This window comes from Dermochelys coriacea, chromosome 4, assembly GCF_009764565.3.
Source record: "Dermochelys coriacea isolate rDerCor1 chromosome 4, rDerCor1.pri.v4, whole genome shotgun sequence".
NCBI classification, from domain to species: domain Eukaryota; kingdom Metazoa; phylum Chordata; order Testudines; family Dermochelyidae; genus Dermochelys; species Dermochelys coriacea.
Genome location: NC_050071.1, coordinates 20,316,015 through 20,337,714, shown reverse-complemented (window position 1 = coordinate 20,337,714; position 21,700 = coordinate 20,316,015). Strand labels below are relative to the sequence as shown.

Here is a 21,700-nt window from a genome sequence, read left to right as displayed (position 1 = left end):
GCTTTGGAGGTGAAACTGCCTCCATTGGCACCATTAAAAACTGAGCATTCACTGCTCCGGGTACCTAAGGTATGACTTAATCCTTCAGAAGTCGGTTATCCTGAAATTAATACATTTTAATGCCAGAATGGAGCACTATGATCACCTTGTCTGATCTCCTACATAACACGGGCCATAGAATTTCACCCAATAATTACTGTATTGGGCCCAACAACTTGTGGGCGAACTAGCACATCCCTTTTAGACGGGGTAGTCAATAGGCAGACCGTGGGCAAAATCTAGACCACCAGACACTTTTGAATGAACCGCCAAATCTGTTTATTTACTTATCACGGTGTGAAAACACACATTGCGGTGCGTTTCTCTAGAGTCTGGACCTTGACTATACCTTGACCAAGAAATCTGGACCTTGGAAAAAAAAAATTAAATTGACTACCCCTGCTTTTAGGAATAAAGGCAGTCTCAATTTAAAGACTGAGCGACGGAGCTAGTCAAAATGCTTTAAAAACTGGCCAGTTTCAAAGATTTTCCTGTCACCACTGGGGACCAGTATAACTGACAGGCAAGCTGAACCCAGGAGGATTGAGTCCAAACTCAAGGAGGGAAACAATCCTGATGCAATTCTAGCTCTTCAGAAATCCCTCTTCCCTTCTCACCTGCATTCCAGATATCCCCCTCCTCCCACCATTGCTAGGTGCCATCTTCTGGTGCTTGTTCCTAGCCTGAGAAGCAGCAGGGTACAGAAGCAACTGGAATTGGTAAGGACTAGCACGTAAGGTAGAGAATGAATAATGCCTCTTGTGGCACTCAGGCCTTGTCTAACCTAGGATTTTAAAAGTGTGTTGTTAGAAAACATTAGCTATTGTTCTAATTTGTTTGTCTGAAAAAGTCTAATGTAGACAAGGCTCTGCCTTTAACGCATACTCAGCTAGCTGAGTTGCAGCCTCATCTAGACAAGGCCTCAGGGAACACAGGGGTTCAAGAAGTTAGAAGACCCTGGATACATTCAGGAAAAATGGCACTTACTTAGCTCCTGTCCCTTAGCTCTTAGAACCCTCTAGACCAGTGCTACTCAAAGTGGTGGTCCGCGGACCAGTGCCGGTCCACGAGCCATCGACTGCCGATCTGCACGCACATTGGAAAAAAAAACGCCAGTCCCCCACATCAGATAGCTTGAGAAGCACTGCTCTAGAGAGTACTCATTCCAAGGTCTAAACATAAATCCATAGGGCTGGTCATTCCCTCCTTCTCACCCCAGTAGTATTTCTTATCTCATGTTCCAACAGACACTTTTGTGTTTAATAAACAAGAATTTCCCTTATTCCCAGTCCATATTCTCCTCTTTACTCAGCCTTAAGCTCATCATTCTGAATTGGTGTCATCACAATTGTTCCTCATGGAAAAAGAGCATAAAGCCAGGCACTGACTTCATTGGAGGCAGAAATGACCGAATGAAATTAGCATGGCAGAAAGATCACTTCAAACAAAAACGTCTGCAGGTTGACAAAGAGTTTACAAATTAACAGGTAAATTATTTGTGCGTAAGTGTTCCCCTTTGTACCACAGTCTGACGCAATCTTCTCTACCAGGAGCAACATGAGGAAAGCTCTGAAACATCTCTAGCTTCCCAAACAAATCACATTTCAAAGAAAGATTTTAATGTGCAGAAGAGATTTACATTTAAAAAAGTCCACATTGTTATATTTGGCTCTAAAAGCATCTATTAAGGTGGTCTAGGGAGATTTCTACACATGAGCTGGGGGCGGAGTATTTTAAGACTTTATTATCATCTTTATGAGCCTCTTATCACAGCTACCCTAAGTAAATGTGTGATCATATCATCATTATCTTTGTCCTCTTTCTCTCTTCACTCCTATTCTTTCATAGAATCACCAGAGTGGAAGGGACCTGTCAAAAGCTCATCTAGTCCAGTCCCCTGCACTCATGGCAGGACTAAATATTATCTAGACCATTCCTGACAGGCGTTTGTCTAGCCTGCTCTTAAAAATCTCCAATGATAGAGATTTCACAAGCTCCCTAGGCAATTTATTCCAATGCTTAACCACCCTGACCGTTAGGAAGTTTTTCCTAATGTCCAGCATAAACCTCCCTTGCTGCAATTTTAGCGCATTGCTTCTTGTCCTATCCTCAGAGGTTTGTTGCATTCACTTGCTGCAACTTGTTTCAAAATTAGATGACAAGCTCTTTGGGGGCATGGCCCACATCTCCATATATTTGTGCAATGCCTAACACTTTGGGCTCCTAATCATGATTGGTTCCTTTGGGCACTACAGTATTAATACTAATCAGAATCTGTTATCACACAGGAAAGCAGTGTATTTCCTAAAGTGTGAGGGTTACGCAATGGTAACAAATATTGCGCCTGGTAGCAAGTATTTGTAGGATCATGTCTCAAAATGAAACAGTGCCCTGATTACATATTCTGGTTATGACTGAAGGGTCAGAATATTGAATCTTTCAAGCAACATTGAGGGAAATGAGTGGTAGAAATATACATCTCAGATCAGATACAGAGCATTGGACCAGGTTTTAAAATTCTTGAAGTGCCTTTTCAAAATTAACTTGACTAGCTTCTGAAAAATACATTTTCACACAATAGGTTGGAAGATGCTACCACTTAAGCCACCTACTGTCTGTATTTTCTACCACTTCCTATGAAATAGACCATCTTCTTGTGTGGTAACTCTACTAGAGGTTGTGGAGCCAAATGCAGGAATGCCAGGCTTCTGGACTAGCTTTGCAAGAGCAGACCTTTAACTACCATGAATGTGGACTGGCTGAATGGCAGTGTTCTGCATTGATCTGGGGAGGTGAGATCTCCAGTCTCTAAGGCCTTGTGTACACTGCCACTTTACAGTACTGAAGCTTTCTTGCTCAGGGGTGTGAAAAAACAAACCCTGAGCACTGCAAGTTTCAGCGCTGTAACATGGCAGTGTAGACAGTGCACCAGCACTGGTTGCTCCTCCCCTCATGCTCTCTCCCAACCCTGGTGCTGTGACTATACAGGCACGTTAAAGCGCTGCCGGAGCAGCGCTTTAACGTTACTAGTGAAGACACACCCTTAGTTTCATTCTCTCAGCCAGCAGGAACAGGAGGCACTGATGAGTTCAACATCTCTGGGAAAAGCAGACTTTGCATTCAAAAACCAGCAACCATCTAATTAAGATGCAGATTGGGTTGGTTCCATAGTATTTATTCTAAGTTGCTTGTAAGTCATCTTCTGTATTTTATCAGAGGCATTACTTTTAGATTCTGTAGGATGCACAACGAAGCAAACCTGGTAATTGCATTGTGGTCTGACGCAACAGAAGCACAATACAATTTCTCCCAATTTTGCCTTTTAATAGGAAAGTGAAAAGACTCACTACACAAGTATCTGTCTTTAAGCAACTGAAGAGTTGCCGTGGTGCACTCACCTTCAAAATTTCTTCAACGCAATGGACTTCATTGGGGAAGGTTTGCTAAAATGAGAGAGAGAGAGAGAGAGAGAGAGAGAGAGAGACTTCCATTAATTCACATGAACACTTCATCTGAAATCAAAAATGAGCAAAGGCATTTACTGATCAGATACTATAAACTTTGTGGAAGCTAGTGAATGAAACATTGATTAAACTAAAGATGTGCCCCCAAAATAGAGGTTATTAATACTAGGAGTGCTCTTACAAAGCTGGGGCTTTCAGCTCCTTGCTGAAGGGAATGAGGATCGGGGTGGGGTGAAGAAAGGTGAGGCTTCTATCCATAAACAGAAGCATCTGTTGGATCTTATGTGCTCATTCAACCTCAGCTGTGTTTCCAGCTCACGTTCATGTCTTCACTTCTGAGCGTTGGCTTTGCATTAACCTTTTTTTGGGGTGAACTACATACAGAGAAGAAAACCAAGTTCATTTATTGGATGCACTTGACTTATTTGACCAACAGGGTGTCCCTCTCCCCCCAGCTTCATGACCTGCTTCGTTACCTTTACCAAATCAAGTGCATCCAGACCTGCCAGGTAGTGTCAGAAAATTGCTAGAAGAAACACCAGACTGAGAAGTAGAGACAGAGCTGGGTTAATGCACAGACAATATAGATCAATGCCCAAAGCCCAAGCTCCTTGAGTCATGTGATTACATCAGAATCTGAGCTTTCATGTAAAGACTGTTTCTAGCTCCTATAGTTGTGATGAAAAGCGTGACAATATTACCCAAGTGTAACTGATGTAGTGACATCTGCCTCAATCTGCAGACAGCCTGAAATAGCAGCTCTGGGGGGAGAGGGAGATGGGAAGCCCCATGCACCTCAGCGTGTGTTAACTCCAAGTTCCACTGCTCGGGGGGGGGGGGGGTCCCCTCTTCAAACCACTCCAGCAGAGGATGTTGTGTGTGTGGCAAGAGGAGAGTGCAGTGGACCTGGCCCACCCAAGGAGCCTCAGAAGCTGAAGTAAATAACATGGGCCCCCCTGCCTCTCTGGAGGTGAGGGGGACTCCTGCTACTTCTGTGGGAAGGAAGGCCCCATGCTGTTGCCTTTGCACACTTCAAGGAGTGGCGAGTGCCTCCTACCACTACAAGAAAGTGGGGAACAGGGTTACAGCAGAAGGGTAGAGCCTCAGGCTCCCTTAGTTGCAGTGTGCCAAAAACCATGGATTGCCCACAGGTGTGAATGGAGATCTGGGGCAGAGTCACTAACATTTGCCAATTATATAGCATAGAGCAGACGTTATAGCTTGTGCACAGAAATTAGTTTTAAATATCCCATTGGATATACACACAGCAAAGCAAGTAACCAAACCACCTAGCAATATCCACAACACTCAGGCCAGATCTACACTATAAACTTACATCAGTAGACCTAGGTTATTCAGGGGTCTGAAAAATCCACCCCCCGAGCAACGAACGCAGTTATACTGACCTAACTCCCAGTGTAGACAGCGCTATGTTGATGGGAGAGCTTTTCCTGTCAATATAGCTACCGCTTCTCGCAGAGGTGGATTAACTGCGCTGATGGGAGAAGCTGTCCCGTCCATGTAGTAATGTCTTCACTGAAGCGCTACAGTGGCGCCACTGCACTGGGGCAGCATTTTAAGTGTAGACCTGCCCTAAATGTGGATACAGCCAGGGAGGCAAGAGGAAGACAATGCCTCATACCTCTCAAGCACACGGATATAGAAGGTACTGTACATACCAACTCAGCCAGCTGATGCACAGTGGCATATGGTTATGGTCTACCGCACATGGGGATGCTCAGTGGCAAAAAATTAATAGGAGGCCCTCTCATTCCAGCACCAGGAATAGCAAAGACTGTGAAAAATGTCAATTGACAGGAAAGAACACTGCTTCAAAGTATCCACCTGACGTCTGGCCAGGGAGAACAAGCCTTCCTTATTTGTGTGTATGTTTCTCATTGACTATTTTCTATCCTAGTAGCAAAAGGCATCTTTTATACATACTGCCTCATATCTGACTAGCATCAGCCTTAGCCCAAAAATAAATAAATAAATCCATAAATGAAATCAGGAAATAATTTAATAAGCTCCGTTTGTCGAGCACCTGCAACCACCAACTTGTGGTTAAGCCTAACTAAAAGAAGGTTGAGGGGAGATATGATTGCTCTCTAGAAATATATCAGAGGGATAAATACCAGAGAGGGAGAGGAATTATTTAAGCTCAGTACCAACGTGGACACAAGAACAAATGGATATAAACTAGCCATCAGGAAGTTTAGACTTGAAATTGGACGAAGATTTCTAACCATCAGAGGAGTGAAGTTTTGGAATAGCCTTCCAAGGGAAGCCGTGGGGGCAAAAGATTTATCTGGCTTTAAGATTAAACTCGTTAAGTTTATGGAGGAGATGGTATGATGCGATAACATGATTTTGGTAATTAATTGATCTTTAAATATTCATGGTAAATAGGCCTAATGGCCTGTGATGGGATGTTAGATGGGGTGGGATCTGAGTTACCCAGGAAAGAATTTTCTGTAGTATCTGGCTGGTGAATCTTGCCCATATGCTCAGAGTTTAGCTGATCGCCATATTTGGGGTCGGGAAGGAAGTTTCCTCCAGGGCAGATTGGAAGAGGCCCTGGAGGTTTTTCACCTTCCTCTGTAGCATGGGGCATGGGTCACTTGCTGAAGGATTCTCTGCTCCTTGAAGTCTTTAAACCACGATTTGAGGACTTCAATAGCTCAGACATAGGCGAGAGGTTTTTCGTAGGAGTGGGTGGGTGAGATTCTGTGGCCTGCCTTGTGCAGGAGGTCAGACTAGATGATCATAAGGGTCCCTTCTGACCTTAGTATCTATGAATCTATGAACTTTTCATCCTTCAATGAGAGCATGGGGATCAACTGGCCAATGCCCCACAAGCTCTAAAAACATTCATGTCCTCACACTGAAATGCAAGTCTCACCTGACAAAAAGACTCTTCTGAAAACATTCTGGTACAGCAGGGAGTCTCATGTTTCATTGCGCCGTGACCTCCTTCTGACAACAAAAATTACTACATGACCCCAAGAGGGGGGACTGAAGCCTGAGCCCCGGGTGGGGTGGGGAGGCAAAGCCAAAGCCCGAGCCCCACTGCCCCAGCCGGGGGGTGGCCCAAAGCCGAAGCCCAAGGGCTTCAGACCCAGACAGGGACCTGTAACCTGAGCTCTGCTGCTCAGGGCTTCAGCCCTCTGGCTTCGGCCCCAGGTGGTGGTGGAGCTCGGGCTCCAACCCTGGACACGAGCAAGTCTAAGCCAGCCCTGGCAACCGCATTAAAATGGGATCGCGACCCACAGTTTGAGAACTGCTGCTGTACAGCATGCAGCACCTGAGAGGACCAGTTACAGAAGGGATTTAAAAGGTTCTCGAAATAGCGGACAGATGAGGAATTAGGTCCACAGCCTGGCTCAAGTATCAAAGTCCCTTGGCCTTTATAATATAGTAACTGAAAATCAAGTTGGCTTTTCTGATATAGGATCTCACTGTATTAAGCAGTTAATTGGTGGCAAAAGCCGAACACTGTTAACGTGAGGCAGGAGGAAACCAACCAGGGTCAGTTCTCTTCTCTCCCTGTCTGTGAGTTCACGCCCCTTGACTAACTCAGTGCAGACCTGTTGAAGTGGAGTTTCTGAGCTTGGTTCAGTTTTCTGTACCGTAACTCCTGTGAAATCATCAGGAGGATTCAGTGCGATTCTGCATGCTCATGACTGCCCAGCTGACTGTACAGCACAGTGCTCACATGCTAGCAAGAGACAGGAGTTAGCTTCTCCTGGTATAGTAAAGAACATGCAGCTGAAACCATAGCCCAGAAAAAAACACTTCAGCACTGGGCAGTGATAGCACAGCATTGTTTTCTCTACTATACTTTATTGCAAAGGGATCTTACTTGTGTCTTCTAAGATATGTCACATTTGACTATAGCCATGACCAAGCAATTCTGGGGATATCGATCTGCTTTTACTCTTACGCTAACAGATAAATTAAAATATAAAATATCTACAGTAATGAGGAACCAGATACCCCTACAGGAGAATCTCCCTTCCCCACTCCCACCCCCCTGTAAAGAGAAAAAGTCAAACCTGTGTTTTTGAGAAAATTTTAGGTTAATATTTGTACTTTGATGTGTTGCCGTGTGATAGAAAAAACTGAAGGACACACCACCACCAATAAATGTGCAGGTGGCAAAGAGAACTGTTGCCAATGAAGACTGGCATCATCTGAATCAGACACATTGAAATGTGTTTTGAAACACATTGAAACTTTACAGGGTTCAGTCACAAACTGTCCCAAGTAAAAATTGACATTTATTTTCAGTGCCAAAAAAAAAAAAAATTATGACAGAGCCACTTGAAGTTACAATTTGGTTTTGAGAACCAAATTCTCCCCTGGTGCTGTGGGTCAGCACCAGGATTTCTGCATTACTTTTATGCTGATTCTTTGTGGGATGTAAGGGGTCACCTAGCTAAACGACCATGTGGGAGCATCTTAATACCTCCTACACAGTGCAGAACTGGTCTCCCAGAATCAGCCTAGTCAGGGTCTGAACAGAAGATGAATTTGTGGGCCCAGAAAGGGGCAGTGGATCTGCACTTATTAGGACCCAGGGACCCCAGTGTCGTGTACAACAGCACAGAGGGGCTACAAATGCTATTTCAGCCCAGAAGCAATGGAACTGCACTGTGAAGGGGCTGTCTCACCATGGGGGGGGGGGGGTAGGGGGAGAGAAGAGAGATGCACATCTGGGAGTGTGTTTCATTTTTCTGGGTGTTCTCCTGCGCCGATCACTGTGGTATCTGAACAGCCATGAGTTCCCCTCCCTAACCTTTTCACACTCCAGCCATATAGAACTTAATTTCTGGGCTTTATGTAGGTGGAGAGAATATTACTCGGAATGAAGAACGTAAATCTCTTCTTTGTTTCAACATGTTTCCGAACATTAAACCACCTTTATTACCCAGAAGCAAGCACGTTCCTTGCCAGTTCTGTAGAGAGGAGAGGAGTTGGGGGAAAGGGAAAAAATAATTGTTGTCCACAGAAGAGACCCAAACCCTGAAGTACAACAAAGAAAAATCATAAAGCAGCTCTATTGAACAATTGTGGATTCAGAACATTAAATAGGATATGTTGTTTTCTATCCCTTTGAGCAGTTTTATGGCCTTTAGCGAGAACACGGTAAACATTTACTCTAAGGAAAACTAGATTTAACACCATGCATATTTTCTGGCTGACACTGCCATTTGTGCACGCTCCAGCTAGGATTTCTTCATGACATGTTCATACTAAATTTCAATTAGGGAATGATGCACGGATGATGACTGCACGGAGAACCATATTACCACCCCCACCCATCTTAGTTACATGCACAAAACCATAGACATTGTGCCTACTGGCAAAGTATATTTAAAAGCATCCAGAAACTATGTGAGTGATACTGGCAGACCAAGTTGTCAGCTCATGATGGGAAGGAGTTCCCCAGAGTTATTCTGGGTAGCCTTGAGAAACTTAAGGGAAACTGGCAGATTACTACATATCTGCTACCATTTGCAACTACAGACTGGTTTCAGAGTAGCAGCCGTGTTAGTCTGTATTCGCAAAAAGAAAAGGAGGACTTGTGGCACCTTAGAACCTAACAAATTTATTAGAGCATAAGCTTTCGTGAGCTACAGCTCACTTCATCAGAGCTGTAGCTCACGAAAGCTTATGCTCTAATAAATTTGTTAGTCTCTAAGGTGCCACAAGTACTCCTTTTCTTTTAACTACAGACTGTGACTCACCTGTACATATATTTTATCTGCTTTAACATCTCAATAACTCTTGTTTCCTTTTCTTAGCTAATAAACCTTTCGTTAGTTTACCATAGAATTGGCTACCAGTGTTGTCTTTAGTGCAAGACCTAGAGTACCAATTGATCTGGGGAAGTGCTGATTTCTTGGGACTGGAAGCAATCTAAATGTGATGTGATCTTTGGTGTAAGGGACCATTTATCACTAAGTCCAGTTTGTCTGGGTGACAAGACAGAATGTAGCATCTAAGGCAGTAGTTCTCAAACTTTTGTACTACACACCCCTTTCACTTAGCAAGCCTCTGCATATGACTCCCCTTAGCAATTAAAACCCTTTTTTATATATTTAACATTATAAATGCTGAAGGCAAAGCGGGGTTTGGAGTGGAGGCTGACCCCCCCCCATGAAATAACCTCAACCCTCTGAGGGGTCCTGACCCCCAGTTTGAGAACCCTTGATCTAAGGGGACGGTATGTGACTGCATGGTAAGACTGGTATAGCAATCCAGGAGTTCAAAACTGGTACCTGCTGGGTGAAATCTAATTATAGAACACACCACAAGTTTGAGGTATCTGCCCTGTTTTCTGATGGTCTGCCCTGAGGTAACCACTCTCAGTTGTGAGCCACCCCAGACAACATGACAATATTCATTTTCCATGAAACAAGGAGGAAAAAAAAAAGATACTACAGACTCACATCATAAGATTTAAAAATGTGCATCTATGAAAGTGGTATCTGCAGTTACAGTAATTAGAATACTATTACAAGGACTAATAGTTCTCATGCTTCATGGGGGCATAAGTTAATCTTTAGGAGTAGGGATAAAAAATAATTATTGCACCACTATCTAGGTACAGTATGTGCATTTTGCTTTTCTTTTAAGCACAAGGTGCTGGCTAATGGCAGAATCTGAATGCAGTACTACATGGACTAATAAAATGCTCCTATATAGCAGTCCCTTTATTCAGTCCTCTGATGGTGGTTGTGCATGCTTTTAGGCAAGTGTTTCTCTTCACTAGCGGAGAGAAATAAATACTGGAAAGGGTTTGGCTTTGCGTGTTAAAAGTCAAACAAAATAATGCTATTCATGGGCTTAATCCAACGTACTTCAGCACACGAGTAATCGAAATCAATAGTAGTACTCACACACTTAAAAATGCTTAATTGCTTTGCTGGATCAGAAACAATGTTCAGTGGTTTTCACGATCAAGTCCAATATATCTTCAAGCATTTCCCCATATGTAGAGTTAAAAAATCATCATAGACAAACAGGGAAGCAGAAGACAGATGCTTCTAAAACAGACTTCACCAATCCAGGGCAGGAATACATGTTGGAGGAGAGAAGGAGTTCCTAATTTATGAAAGTATGTTAAAATAAATTCTGCACAGTCCTACTTGACAGAGGAGAGCAACTATGTGGCAAAGGCCGCAGATTCAACTTGGTGACCAAGCCTTAAATGACCATAAAGGTTGCTGGTGTCTCACACCTTGCACAACTCTGCTGGGCATTTTGAAGAGGGTCAGGAGGAAGCCAGAATGAGAAGGATCAAGGCACTGCTAGTCAGCTATGGCAAGTGCTATCTGGCGTACTGTAGCTGATAAAAAGCTCATCTGGCAACCAGTAACAGTTCAGTAACCAGCACAGGGAGTAAAGAAGAGGAAGATACAACTTCAGTTCATTTGGCATGAGGAGACCCTTTTGTGTTGACCTACCACAGCTGGAAGGCCATGGCAACAGGAATAGTGCTGCTGCTTTGGATATTGGTGGGAGAGAGAAAGACTTAACAGCATGACAACCCAAAGTCTGTCATATTATTCAACGGATGGAAGAGATGTCCGAGGTCCCATTCTCTCACATTCACTCAGCATTCCAAGAGCTTTTTAAACTGTTACTTTTTAAACTAACAAAATGCAACCAAAATTTTCCAAGCTTGGGAACCTAAAGTTGGGCGCCTCAATCCATATTTAGAATCCAAAAAAAACCCATAAAAAGTGGCCTGGTTTTGAGGGATTGGGGAATTCTTAATCCAACCCCCCCTTGTGTACATTTAAACATTACGTTTCTTATTTAACAGAAAGTACCACAATATTCTACAATTATGGTCCAAAACAGTATGATTATACTATTGTGAACTGTACTGGACCATTGCCATGGAATACTGTTGTATTTTAATTCTTTCCATTAAAGCAGGTGTAGGCATAAAACAGGAAAAAAGAAAACAATACATAGTTGCCAGGAGATACAAAATATATATTGGAAAGATTAAATGTATATTGTGAGAAGCCTCCAGATCCAGCAAAGAAAGTATTACAATACTCAATCTGGAATTAAACTAATAAAATGAAAAATATTCAGAAGGTGCAATGGCTAATACATAATTGGTGCCAAATTAGGAGGTATTCATTGTAAACTTAATCTCCAATACTAATAATTTTTTTCATAGCTAGAAGATCTCTTACTATTAAATCATTAGCAGACACAACTGGAAAATTTCTATACTTTTGTGAGATATGACAGACTGTGACATACACCTTGTCCTCCTCCATTTCCTGCACATCCTAAAAACAAAAACAAAACAAAAAAAACAGTTGCTACAATGAATTAAAAAAAAAAAGTCATATGCTTCACATATATTAAGAGGTTCCTTTCCTCCCCCTCTCCATACACTCGTACATCTTTTAACTGGATTCCTTGCAAGGTGTGTAATATATACAGTAGTTTACAGCATTTGCTGTCAACAAAATTGTTCTCATGACAAAATTGGTCGTACGTTACTTCATCAGTCACAGGGTGTCGAAGCAAATGAGCACTTTTAAAGTTGGCAGCAGTAACGGCATTCAGATTGTGCAGAGATCTGTAAAGCAGATCCAGACGCAGATACTAACTGGAATGGAAGTGAACTACCTTTCACGAACGCATTAAGGTGTTACGGACCTTTCTGTTCATTCCTGCATCACTACTTTCCACACCACTGCTTATCTGCACGTCTACTACTGTCACATTCTATTTAGAATTTCCTCTGCGATATCCTGTACAGAACAGACAGCTAGCGTCTCGATATTGATCGTACAGGGTAGAGCTGAATATTGGCTTGAGTCAATGCAGCGTTGTAGATTTTTTTTTTTAAATAAGAATTTGATATTTGAGCAAATATGACATTTTTCAATCAAAACGATATTCGTGTGTGTGTGTGTATATATATATATATCTATATATATATATCTATCTTCTAAAAAGAAAATACATCAATGTAAGAACTAAGAATACGATAAGTAAGAACTATACCATGATTAACTTCAGATAGATTTTTAATGTGAAGAGAGCATCCTGGAAAGTTCAAGGAATGCAAGCAGGCACTAGAGATTGAGCCTTCAACCCATGCATTCTATCCCATTGGCTGAATTGCTAATTTTGTTTGGTTACTGGTTATGACCTTTGTCACTAAAGAACTATTAAGATGCAAGGTAATCTATATGCACTAGAAGGTAGTGTTATTTTTAAAAAGTCAGATTAATCTCAGCTGTTTTCTGTTGAATAAATTGGTGTGTTTTTTTTAAACACAAAAAAACAAACAAACAAAAAGGTTAAGTGCTCTGGCTATGCCACTTGAATGTTATGAAGCCCAATTGTAAATGCAACAACAAAACTGTATTTACATGCAGGACCTATCTGAAAACCACAAAACAAAGGAAAATTTAGCTCAAGGCTGCTGTACTGTCCTCAATTCACCTGTATATGTCTAGTTACTACAGCAAAGGCTTCAGAGCTGGGCAAGACCCTGCATATTATAGGAGTTTTATTATCTGCATACAGCAAGGAAAGCTGAGGACAGCACGACAGCCTATCCTCAACTACAATCTATTACCTGTATTCTGGGGGATTTAAACTGTTTCCTCTTAACATTACTAGAATGTATTTTTTCTGCATTTTGTTAAAATAAGATAGTCTCCAGTTCAATTCAGAAATATACTGGGGTAAAACACGATACATTCTAGGAACTCTGTTACTCTTGTTACTGGATGTGGTAATGTTCTGCAATGTATAGTAGAAGACTGTTAAAACATCTAACAGGAGTTGGCCTGGTTAGGCCCAAATTTTATATTCTGATTGATAGAGAGAGGCACTCTTATGGTGATGGGCACCAGTAATAAGAACCTGAACAGATGCTTTCTAAAAGGTTAAGATGTTTTTTCTTTTTTTATGAAATAGATCATGGATGTCTGTGGCCCACACAGGGCTAAAATATGGCTCATGGCCACCCTCTCTTTTCAGGGGTAAGACTAAGTTACTTTAGGTTTTTACTGCTGCTAAACTCAAACAGCGAGTAATTTCTATGCTTCCATTATGGATGATGCATGTAAAAACGAACAGGAAGGTCGCGTGAATTTATTTCTGGTAACAATAATTTATGTAAATTTATAACCAAAGTACAAACTGTCCTATCGGCAGGCTGTCAACATGGGTGGCCCTTGTGGGCATATTTGAAAGAGGCTTAAATGTTGCTGCAGATAAAGTATGTTAATTTAACAGATCTATTTTTTCATCCAAATCAAATCTCTTTCATAGTGGAGCTTTTGGTACACTGGAAATGTATTATTTTATCAAGAGTTCATGGAAAAAAGGTCTTCCAGGTCTGCTCTCCAAGGATTTGTTTTATGCACAGAACATTTTCCTTCAACAATTCATGAAGCAGCATCAGTCTAATGCTAGGTGATTTTTTTCGTATGCAAAGTCCTGTTATCAATCTCAACAGTGCAGATTTGCTACCAATACAAAGCAAGACCAATAGATAGAGAAACTAACTAATAACAATGTGATCATGTCAGATGTCCCCAGATTCACATGGGTTTTGTCTAGCATGTTCTTACCCAATATTACACATGACCATTTATTGAACCCTAAGCAGCCTTGCCTGTCAAAGCAAGGAGAGTCACATAAATGCAATCCCATTTCACCAGTGTCCTTTTGAATGAATCAAAAAAAGTAAGGGACTTTCCTGCACTCGGGAAAGGAAGTAAAAGAGTGAGGCGAAGGAGGAGGAGCACTAAAGTTTGGAGAATCGGACAGGAGCTCTACGGGGAACAGAAGGCTCAACCACTGCTGTCAGCTTATCTTCTGCATGCTTCAGTCCCTACTGAGGATACGAACTTGCATGAAAGCCCAGAGGATCCTGGGGAAAAGCTCTAGAGACCAGATACCAGAAACCAACAGCACTGTGTATATAGGGACACTCAGTAATGTTAAAGAGAGTCAACTAAAGGAGTGAAGTCAATGTGCATAAATGAAAGCATGTTTAAACCCTGGTGTGGATGCTTTTATTCAGGAGTATAGTGGCCTTAGATCACAGTAGCTCCTCTGAAGAGGTTAAGTTATAGCAAACTAAAACTTTACTACTGAATGAGATTATCCACACAGGGATTTAATGCACTTTCATTTATGCACATTGACTTGCGTTGATTTACCTCATCTTTCCTGCATGTCCCCACACAGACAAACCCCAAAAGAGGAGCAGCGGTCATAAAAAGTACATCTTCCTGCAGAGTTAGTCCAGGCTCTTACCTGAGTGTTGCCTACTCCAGAGAGAAAAGGAGTACTTGTGGCACCTTAGAGACTAATAAATTTATTTAAGCATAAGCTTTTGTGAGCTACAGCATCCGATGAAGTGAGCTGTAGCTCACAAAAGCTTATGCTCAAATAAATTTGTTAGTCTCAAAGGTGCTACAAGTACTCCTTTTCTTTTTGCGAATACAGACTAACACGGCTGCTACTCTGAAACCTATTCCAGATACTATCTCCAAAACACTGATCGAATATTGTGTGCTTTAAATCCAGGCTAGCTGGCATGGCTACGTGTATAGGTTTGTACCCAGGTTCTGCTTTAACCAGGTTGGTAACCCTCCCCCTTTGTCCTCCAATACCTTTGCACAATTCCTCCTAGGCCATATTTTTGTCTCCTCTACATACTCCCTTCTCCTGCAAAGGCACTGCTGCTGCTCCTGTATTTCCAGCTAGGCCATAGGTTTACTGCATTGTCTGAAGGGGGAAAAAAAGACTGAAAACAAAAGAAGGTGATGACTCAAACACGCTGTGCATGAGGTGCTGGTGAAAGTGATTGCCCACAACAGCCCCCTGGAGCATAAAACCACATTTCTGTTTCCTGCCACAGGTTTCACCAGCACCTCCCCCTTCTAACAGGCACAAATAGATATTCTGTTTGATGTGTTATTTAAGGCACCACTAATCATTTTGGATAAACATGTTTCAGCTGGCTGGGGAAGCCAGACAACTCTGAAAAGCCTATGCTCTAGGTTTCTCTACCCAGGAGCGCAGCAGCAGAAGTGAATGCTGTTTCTGGTTTTAGGGACTGATCTTACTTCTCCTGAAGTCAGTAGCAAAGCTTTCTGTGACCTCAGTGGTGCAGAATCATACTCTTACAGGGGCCGCAGATTAGGAGCACAAGCTTCGAGGCCAGCTGGCAACTCTTCACAGCACCGCAGGGTTCCAGAATCCACAGCACAGTGAACAGTACAGTACAACCCTGGGGCACCTTACACAGTTTCATTAACCAAAGTTCAGATTGCACAGCTTCAGTCCTCAGCATGCATCCAAGCCATGCACCCACCAGTCAGAGACTGTGTCCTGCAGAGATTTTGAAATGGCCGTTTGAAAAGGCATAGCATTTTTTTAATGCTTACACTTGTGTAAAGTATTCTTACACCATCTAACACACGGCCATTTCTTGGGGATTTGAGAGCAAATTAGAGTAATCTAAATGGACATGCACTCTTAACTTGAAATTTAGTCAATTGTTAAAAATGAGTTAAATACAGATATGACACTTACTCTTGATCATGCCCCTAAACTTGAGGTTTTATAATCATATTTTCCTATTTTTAAAATGCCTCTCCCACCTGTTCTCGTGTGAACGATCCCCACCAATCCCTGGAGAACTGACCACTACACAGGGGAAACAGTAACTTACTAAACACAAAGATCTGTCAAATGCACAAAATAAGCAAACTGGTGGAAAACAAGATTACGTTTCCTTCTGTAGTTTCTTTCAGTTACAGAAATCTTCTGTTTCTTAACAATACCAGGTTAAACAATATTCAAAAATAAATGATTTTTTAAATGATGAAATAGGATTTGACCCAAAGCTAACTTTTAAGTCAATGGGAATCTTTTTACAGACTTTGGATCAGGACCCTAGGGAATCAGGCTCAGACCTTGGAAAGACTTGCTTAACTTTAAGGAGGTGAACATTCCCATTGACTTCACAAGGACCAGGCTTCCATGGCACTACTTAAAGTTAAGCACATGTGTAAGGCTTTACTTTTCTTCAACTATGTGATTTTTCCATTAACCCCAAACAAACACTTAGTTGATTTAATTGATTTTAAGGTAAAACAGGACTGTTATGATCATTTAGTCTGACCGTTGAGGAAGCCATTTACTTAAGTTTCAAACTCTGCAGTAACTGACAGCATCCCTACTAAGTGGCTTGGGAAAATCATAAGATTTTGAAGGCCATTTTTTATTAAATATGTTGTTTTACTAGGGTTACCTCCCACTGAAACCAACAATCCACAGATCTTTATCTGACAACAGGACCCTTTATACCAGAGGATTGATTCATTATAGGAAATTCAGGAACCCATCATAAGTGAAGCTTAAATTTGTAAGAAAGGAGACTGAATTTTCTCAGGAAGTAGCCCAAGACTATGGAATTAACACTGAACTCGCCACTTTCAGAGCCAAGCATAAAACTCACTTTGACTTAGCTTTTCCACAACACACAGAAAGGAAGATGGAAGAAAGGGGAGTGGAGTGAGAAGAGGAGGCAGCACAAAAAAAGCAAAACCAAAACACAAAGCCAATTAAAAAAAAAAAAATCAACTCACTACCTTTGTGGAAAGAGGAAAGGAAACCATATGTAGGACTCTGAGGCTTTGACAAAGGCTTTGTGAGGTGCTCAGAGATCACAGTGGTGATTTCAGAGTAAACAACTGGAAAGATGCTTTCTGGGGGGGAAATAATATCTCCACCACAGAGACCGACCTGATTTCTGAGCACGCTGGTGCAAGAATAAGAATTAAGAAAATCTGTTTGTCACTGTACATGGTATTAGTTTCACTTTTGAGTTTCTAGAGGGTGGGAAAATAAAAAGCTTTCACATTCCGGTTTACATGCACTAAGCACAATGCTGAGGCACTGAAGTAACAACACTGTAGAAAATGTTTAAACTTTTTTTCTCCCCATTAAAAAAGTTGACACTGAAATTTCAACATCAAAAACACATTATTTATAAAGTCATTTTTCTAAAAAAGAACACAAAACAATGTTTGGCCCTAAACTATGAGCCTGACCAGCTCCAAAGTCCACATGAATGTTCTTTAAATATTTCACTTTTTTTTTAATTAAAAAAAATTGTAATTATTCTATGGAAGGTTTACCTATTTACTTCTGTTTACTTCCTCTGTTCTCAAATATTACAGTGCAGTGTTCATTTGATGTTATTCCACTGATTAGCGACCATACAATGCTAAAAGTTAACTTGGTTCTATTCAGTCTTATAGATGAGCTAACTGTAAACTCAGCAGTCCAACCCCACAAGAGAAGACAGAGCAATTCCCTGCTGCCACAGCAGTCATCGTGGGCTTGAAAGCAAATCAAACTATTTCCATGGACTTCTACTCTTGCTTTCTTAAGCTGACATGAGATGACCCCGACAACTGAAGCACTTTACATCTAAATGTTCAGTAAACAATGGTTGCACTGTAGTGTTTATGCGTGATGCCCAGAGGAAATCAAACCTTCTTTAAAGATTTTACACGCTTTTCTAGCCCTGCGATGGATTATTTTGCTCAATCTAAAAATAAACTGATTCTTTTAAAAAACAAAAGCTGATTAATATTCAAGTGAATCCTATGTCTCTAACTGGTCTTCACCCAATTATAACTGAAATCCAAATAAAACAGATTAATATGAAAATTAAGTGTATGGCAACCTGTACTAAATATCATACATCTGAGAATTCCACTTCATCTCTCCTATGTTTATGGCACTTCTTTGCAGTGAATCAAGTTAACTTTCCCCCCTCCTCCCAAAAATTGCTCCTCCCAAAAACTTTTCAACTCCATATCTCATGCAGAACAGCCCCCATGACCTAAAATGACTATGAGCAGGAACCTCTGGATTCTTACATTCAGAAACCTTCACATTCCTCAGTGAAAATGGGACAGAAGTTGGGAAGAATAAAAAAGAGTTAAAAAAATTCCTCAGATTGAGGTAATGGGAATCTTCACTACCCCTTTACGACAGACCAACATTTCATTTGACGTCAGTGTTGTCAGACCCAACACTGTTTCCAAGAGAGCAGCAAACTCAGGACTTGGCTACACTTGCGAGATACAGCGAAATAAAGGAGCCCCGGGCACACTAGCTCACTATCCACCCACACTGGCAAGGCACATAGAGCGCTCTGACTCTGCGGCTATAGCGCTGCTGGTACTCCACCTCGGCGAGTGGAACATTTACTGCACCCCTGCTGGAGCGCTGCGGTGCCAGTGTGGACGAGGTGTTGCATTACTGCGCTCTGATCAGCCTCCGGAAACATCCCATAATCCCCTTAAGTCAAGCGGCCACTCTGGTCATTGTTTTGAACTCACTGTAGAACTGCAGATATGCCCTTTGAAAGCTCAGTTTCTGACAGCTTGCTGTTTATCTGCTCCGAGACAAAGCAACCATTACTGTGGAATGCTGTGTGCGCATGTGTGTGCATGAGAGAGAGAGAGGGGTGCGCTGGGGGGCGGGGAGGTCTGCTGCTGTCTGAACTTACAAGACAGAATGCTGACACGCTTTTGACCCCCCAAAAACCCCCTCTCCCCCCACATACACACAACACACTCCCTATCACACTCCACCCCAACCACCCCCCATTTGAAAAGCACATTGCAGCCACTTGCATGCTGGAATAGCTACCACAATGCACTGCTCTCTGTGGCCATTGCAACAGCTGCAAATGTGGCCACACCAGTGCGCTTGTAGCTGTCAGTGTGGACAGACTGCAGCACTTTCCCTACTGCGCTCTACGAAGGCGGGTTTAACTCAAACCGCTCTACATCTGCAAGTGTAGCCATGCCCTAAGACCACTAGTTTTCAGTGCTGAAACTTCTGCTTTCCTTCTAGATTCTCTCATTTCAGTCATTCCACTGTGAGAACGCTTCGAAGCACATCAAGGCCTCATCTAAAAGAGAAAAAAGTCTGCCAGTGTTGTTATACAGGTGTAGCTATACGCAAACCCTCTCGCTATAGACGCAGCTTACACTGGGCAAAAGTGTGCTTTTGTTGATATAATTTATGCCAGTTCCCTGAATAAAAGCTTCATTATGTGAAAAAAATTCACATCCGTAGCTGACATTACTATATCAAAAATTTTAAGTGGAGACCTGCCATAAGGGCTGTTGCACCTTAATCAATTTCTAAGGAATGATTCTGTGGCTTGATATATTATATACATCACTTAGTCCTCCCAAATAGTATTTAACATATGGGTCTTTAACATGAATGGCTTTTTGAAAATGCACCCATATTTTACTTTAATTTGACAAATCAAGTATAACATTAAATTACCAAAAAAAATTTTGTAAGTGCAAAAATAGTATAATTGTAAATATAAATCCACAGGTCAGAAAATTCAAATTACGGAGTAAACATTTTCAACAATTTAAAAACTTCTGTTTTCAAAAGTGACTTACGCCCAGATTGTTAAAGATATTTAAGCACTGCTCTGCTCAGGATTGCAAAACTTAAAGAGTGACCTAGATGGCTAAATCCGATTTTCAAAAGTGACTCAGGCACTTGGGAGCATAACTCTCATTGAAAGTTAATGGTAATTAGGCTCTTCAGTGACAAAAGTCACTTCTGAAAATAGGGGCTTAACTGTCAGAGGACTTGTCTTCACTGCAGCAGTAGCTCAAGGTACAACCTGAGTACTTCTCTTCACCCAACTCTTGTGGCACAAAATCTCTAGTTTAAGTGAACTGGTGCTTTAAAACTTGAGCTAGCTATGTGTGTATGTGTGTGTCTGTCTCTGTATGGGGTTGGGTCAGGGGCAGGGGTGTTATAGCTTGTGTGGCTGAAAAGCTCTAGCTAGTAATGCTGCAGAGATGCAGCGAAGGTACAACAGATCAAAATAGAACATTTTACCGGGTGGTAATCCAATCTCAAGGCTTGTCTACGCTTAAAATGCTACAGTGGCACAGCTGCGCCACTGCAGTGTTTCAGCGTAGACACTATCTACACTACTGGGAGGTTTCAGAGTAGCAGCCGTGTTAGTCTGTATTCGCAAAAAGAAAAGGAGTACTTGTGGCACCTTAGAGACTAACAAATTTATTTGAGCATAAGCTTTCGTGAGCTACAGCTCACTTCATAGGATGCATCTGGTGGAAAATGCACCAAATGCATCCGATGAAGTGAGCTGTAGCTCACGAAAGCTTATGCTCAAATAAATTTGTTAGTCTCCAAGGTGCCACAAGTACTCCTTTTCTTTTTACTACTGGCAGGGACTCTGCCATCTGCATAAGTAACCCAACTCCCTAAGAGGTAGTAGCTAGGTCAATAGAAGAATTCAACCTAGCGCTGTCTACACAGGGAGTTAGGTCAACTTAACTACACGTGCAGGGGTGTGCATTTTTCATACCCCTCAGCAAAATACTTATGCCAACCTAATCTTCTAGGGTAGACCAGGCCTAATTTGAGCTGACTGGAGTGGAGTAACTAGAGTAGAGTCACTCCAGCTAACTTCTGTAGCGAAGACAAGCCCTAAATCACTCTGGCCTTGCAACACAGAACAGAACCACACCTAAATCTTGAAAAAAATGGGCTTTAAGCACTTTGGAGTCTAAATCCCACTAGCCTTCAATGAGACTTAGGTTCCCGAGTTACAAGACTTTTGAAAAACTTTAGACATGGTTCCCACATCATATATCCCCCTCTCTTGTACAGATGCAGTGTTTTGTAGTAAATGTAATAATACCACAAACAGAGCACAACACCAAACAACACACAGAAAGTTTCTGGTGCTGCAGGAACCGCAAACTATACACTGCCTGACTTTTGAATTTATGGTTCTCAACTATAGCTTTTGATTAATATTGGTTTCTCACATTGTATTTTATTTGTTTAAAGTATTTAAAAAGCAAATATAAAACAGTAATTGATCAAACACCAAAGAAAGTGATATTCAAACACAGACAAACGCAGCCTATAAAATGTGGGTAGCAGTGGAAACCCACATTATGATTTTAAACAATCAAGGCACTCTTTTTCCTCTTCTTTCTTCAAAAGTAGTATAAACACCACTATTTTAGTTACTGATATTATTATTCTTCCCTCCTGTGGACTGGGGAATGCGATTTCTCCAGAAATAAGTATTG

The 21,700-nt window shown here is 41.7% G+C and overlaps 1 protein-coding gene across 10 annotated transcripts in view; it reads right to left on the bottom strand.

Moving 5' to 3' along the window:
• Positions 1 to 21,700, bottom strand: part of AFF1 (AF4/FMR2 family member 1) — a 170,482-nt gene that overhangs the window by 50,013 nt on the left and 98,769 nt on the right. For all 10 annotated transcript variants that reach the window (XM_038398671.2, XM_038398672.2, XM_043513449.1 and 7 more), the window contains one exon: positions 3,438 to 3,482. In XM_038398671.2, coding sequence (XP_038254599.1) covers positions 3,438 to 3,482 — 45 coding nt within the window. The remainder of the gene's footprint in view (positions 1 to 3,437; positions 3,483 to 21,700) is intronic.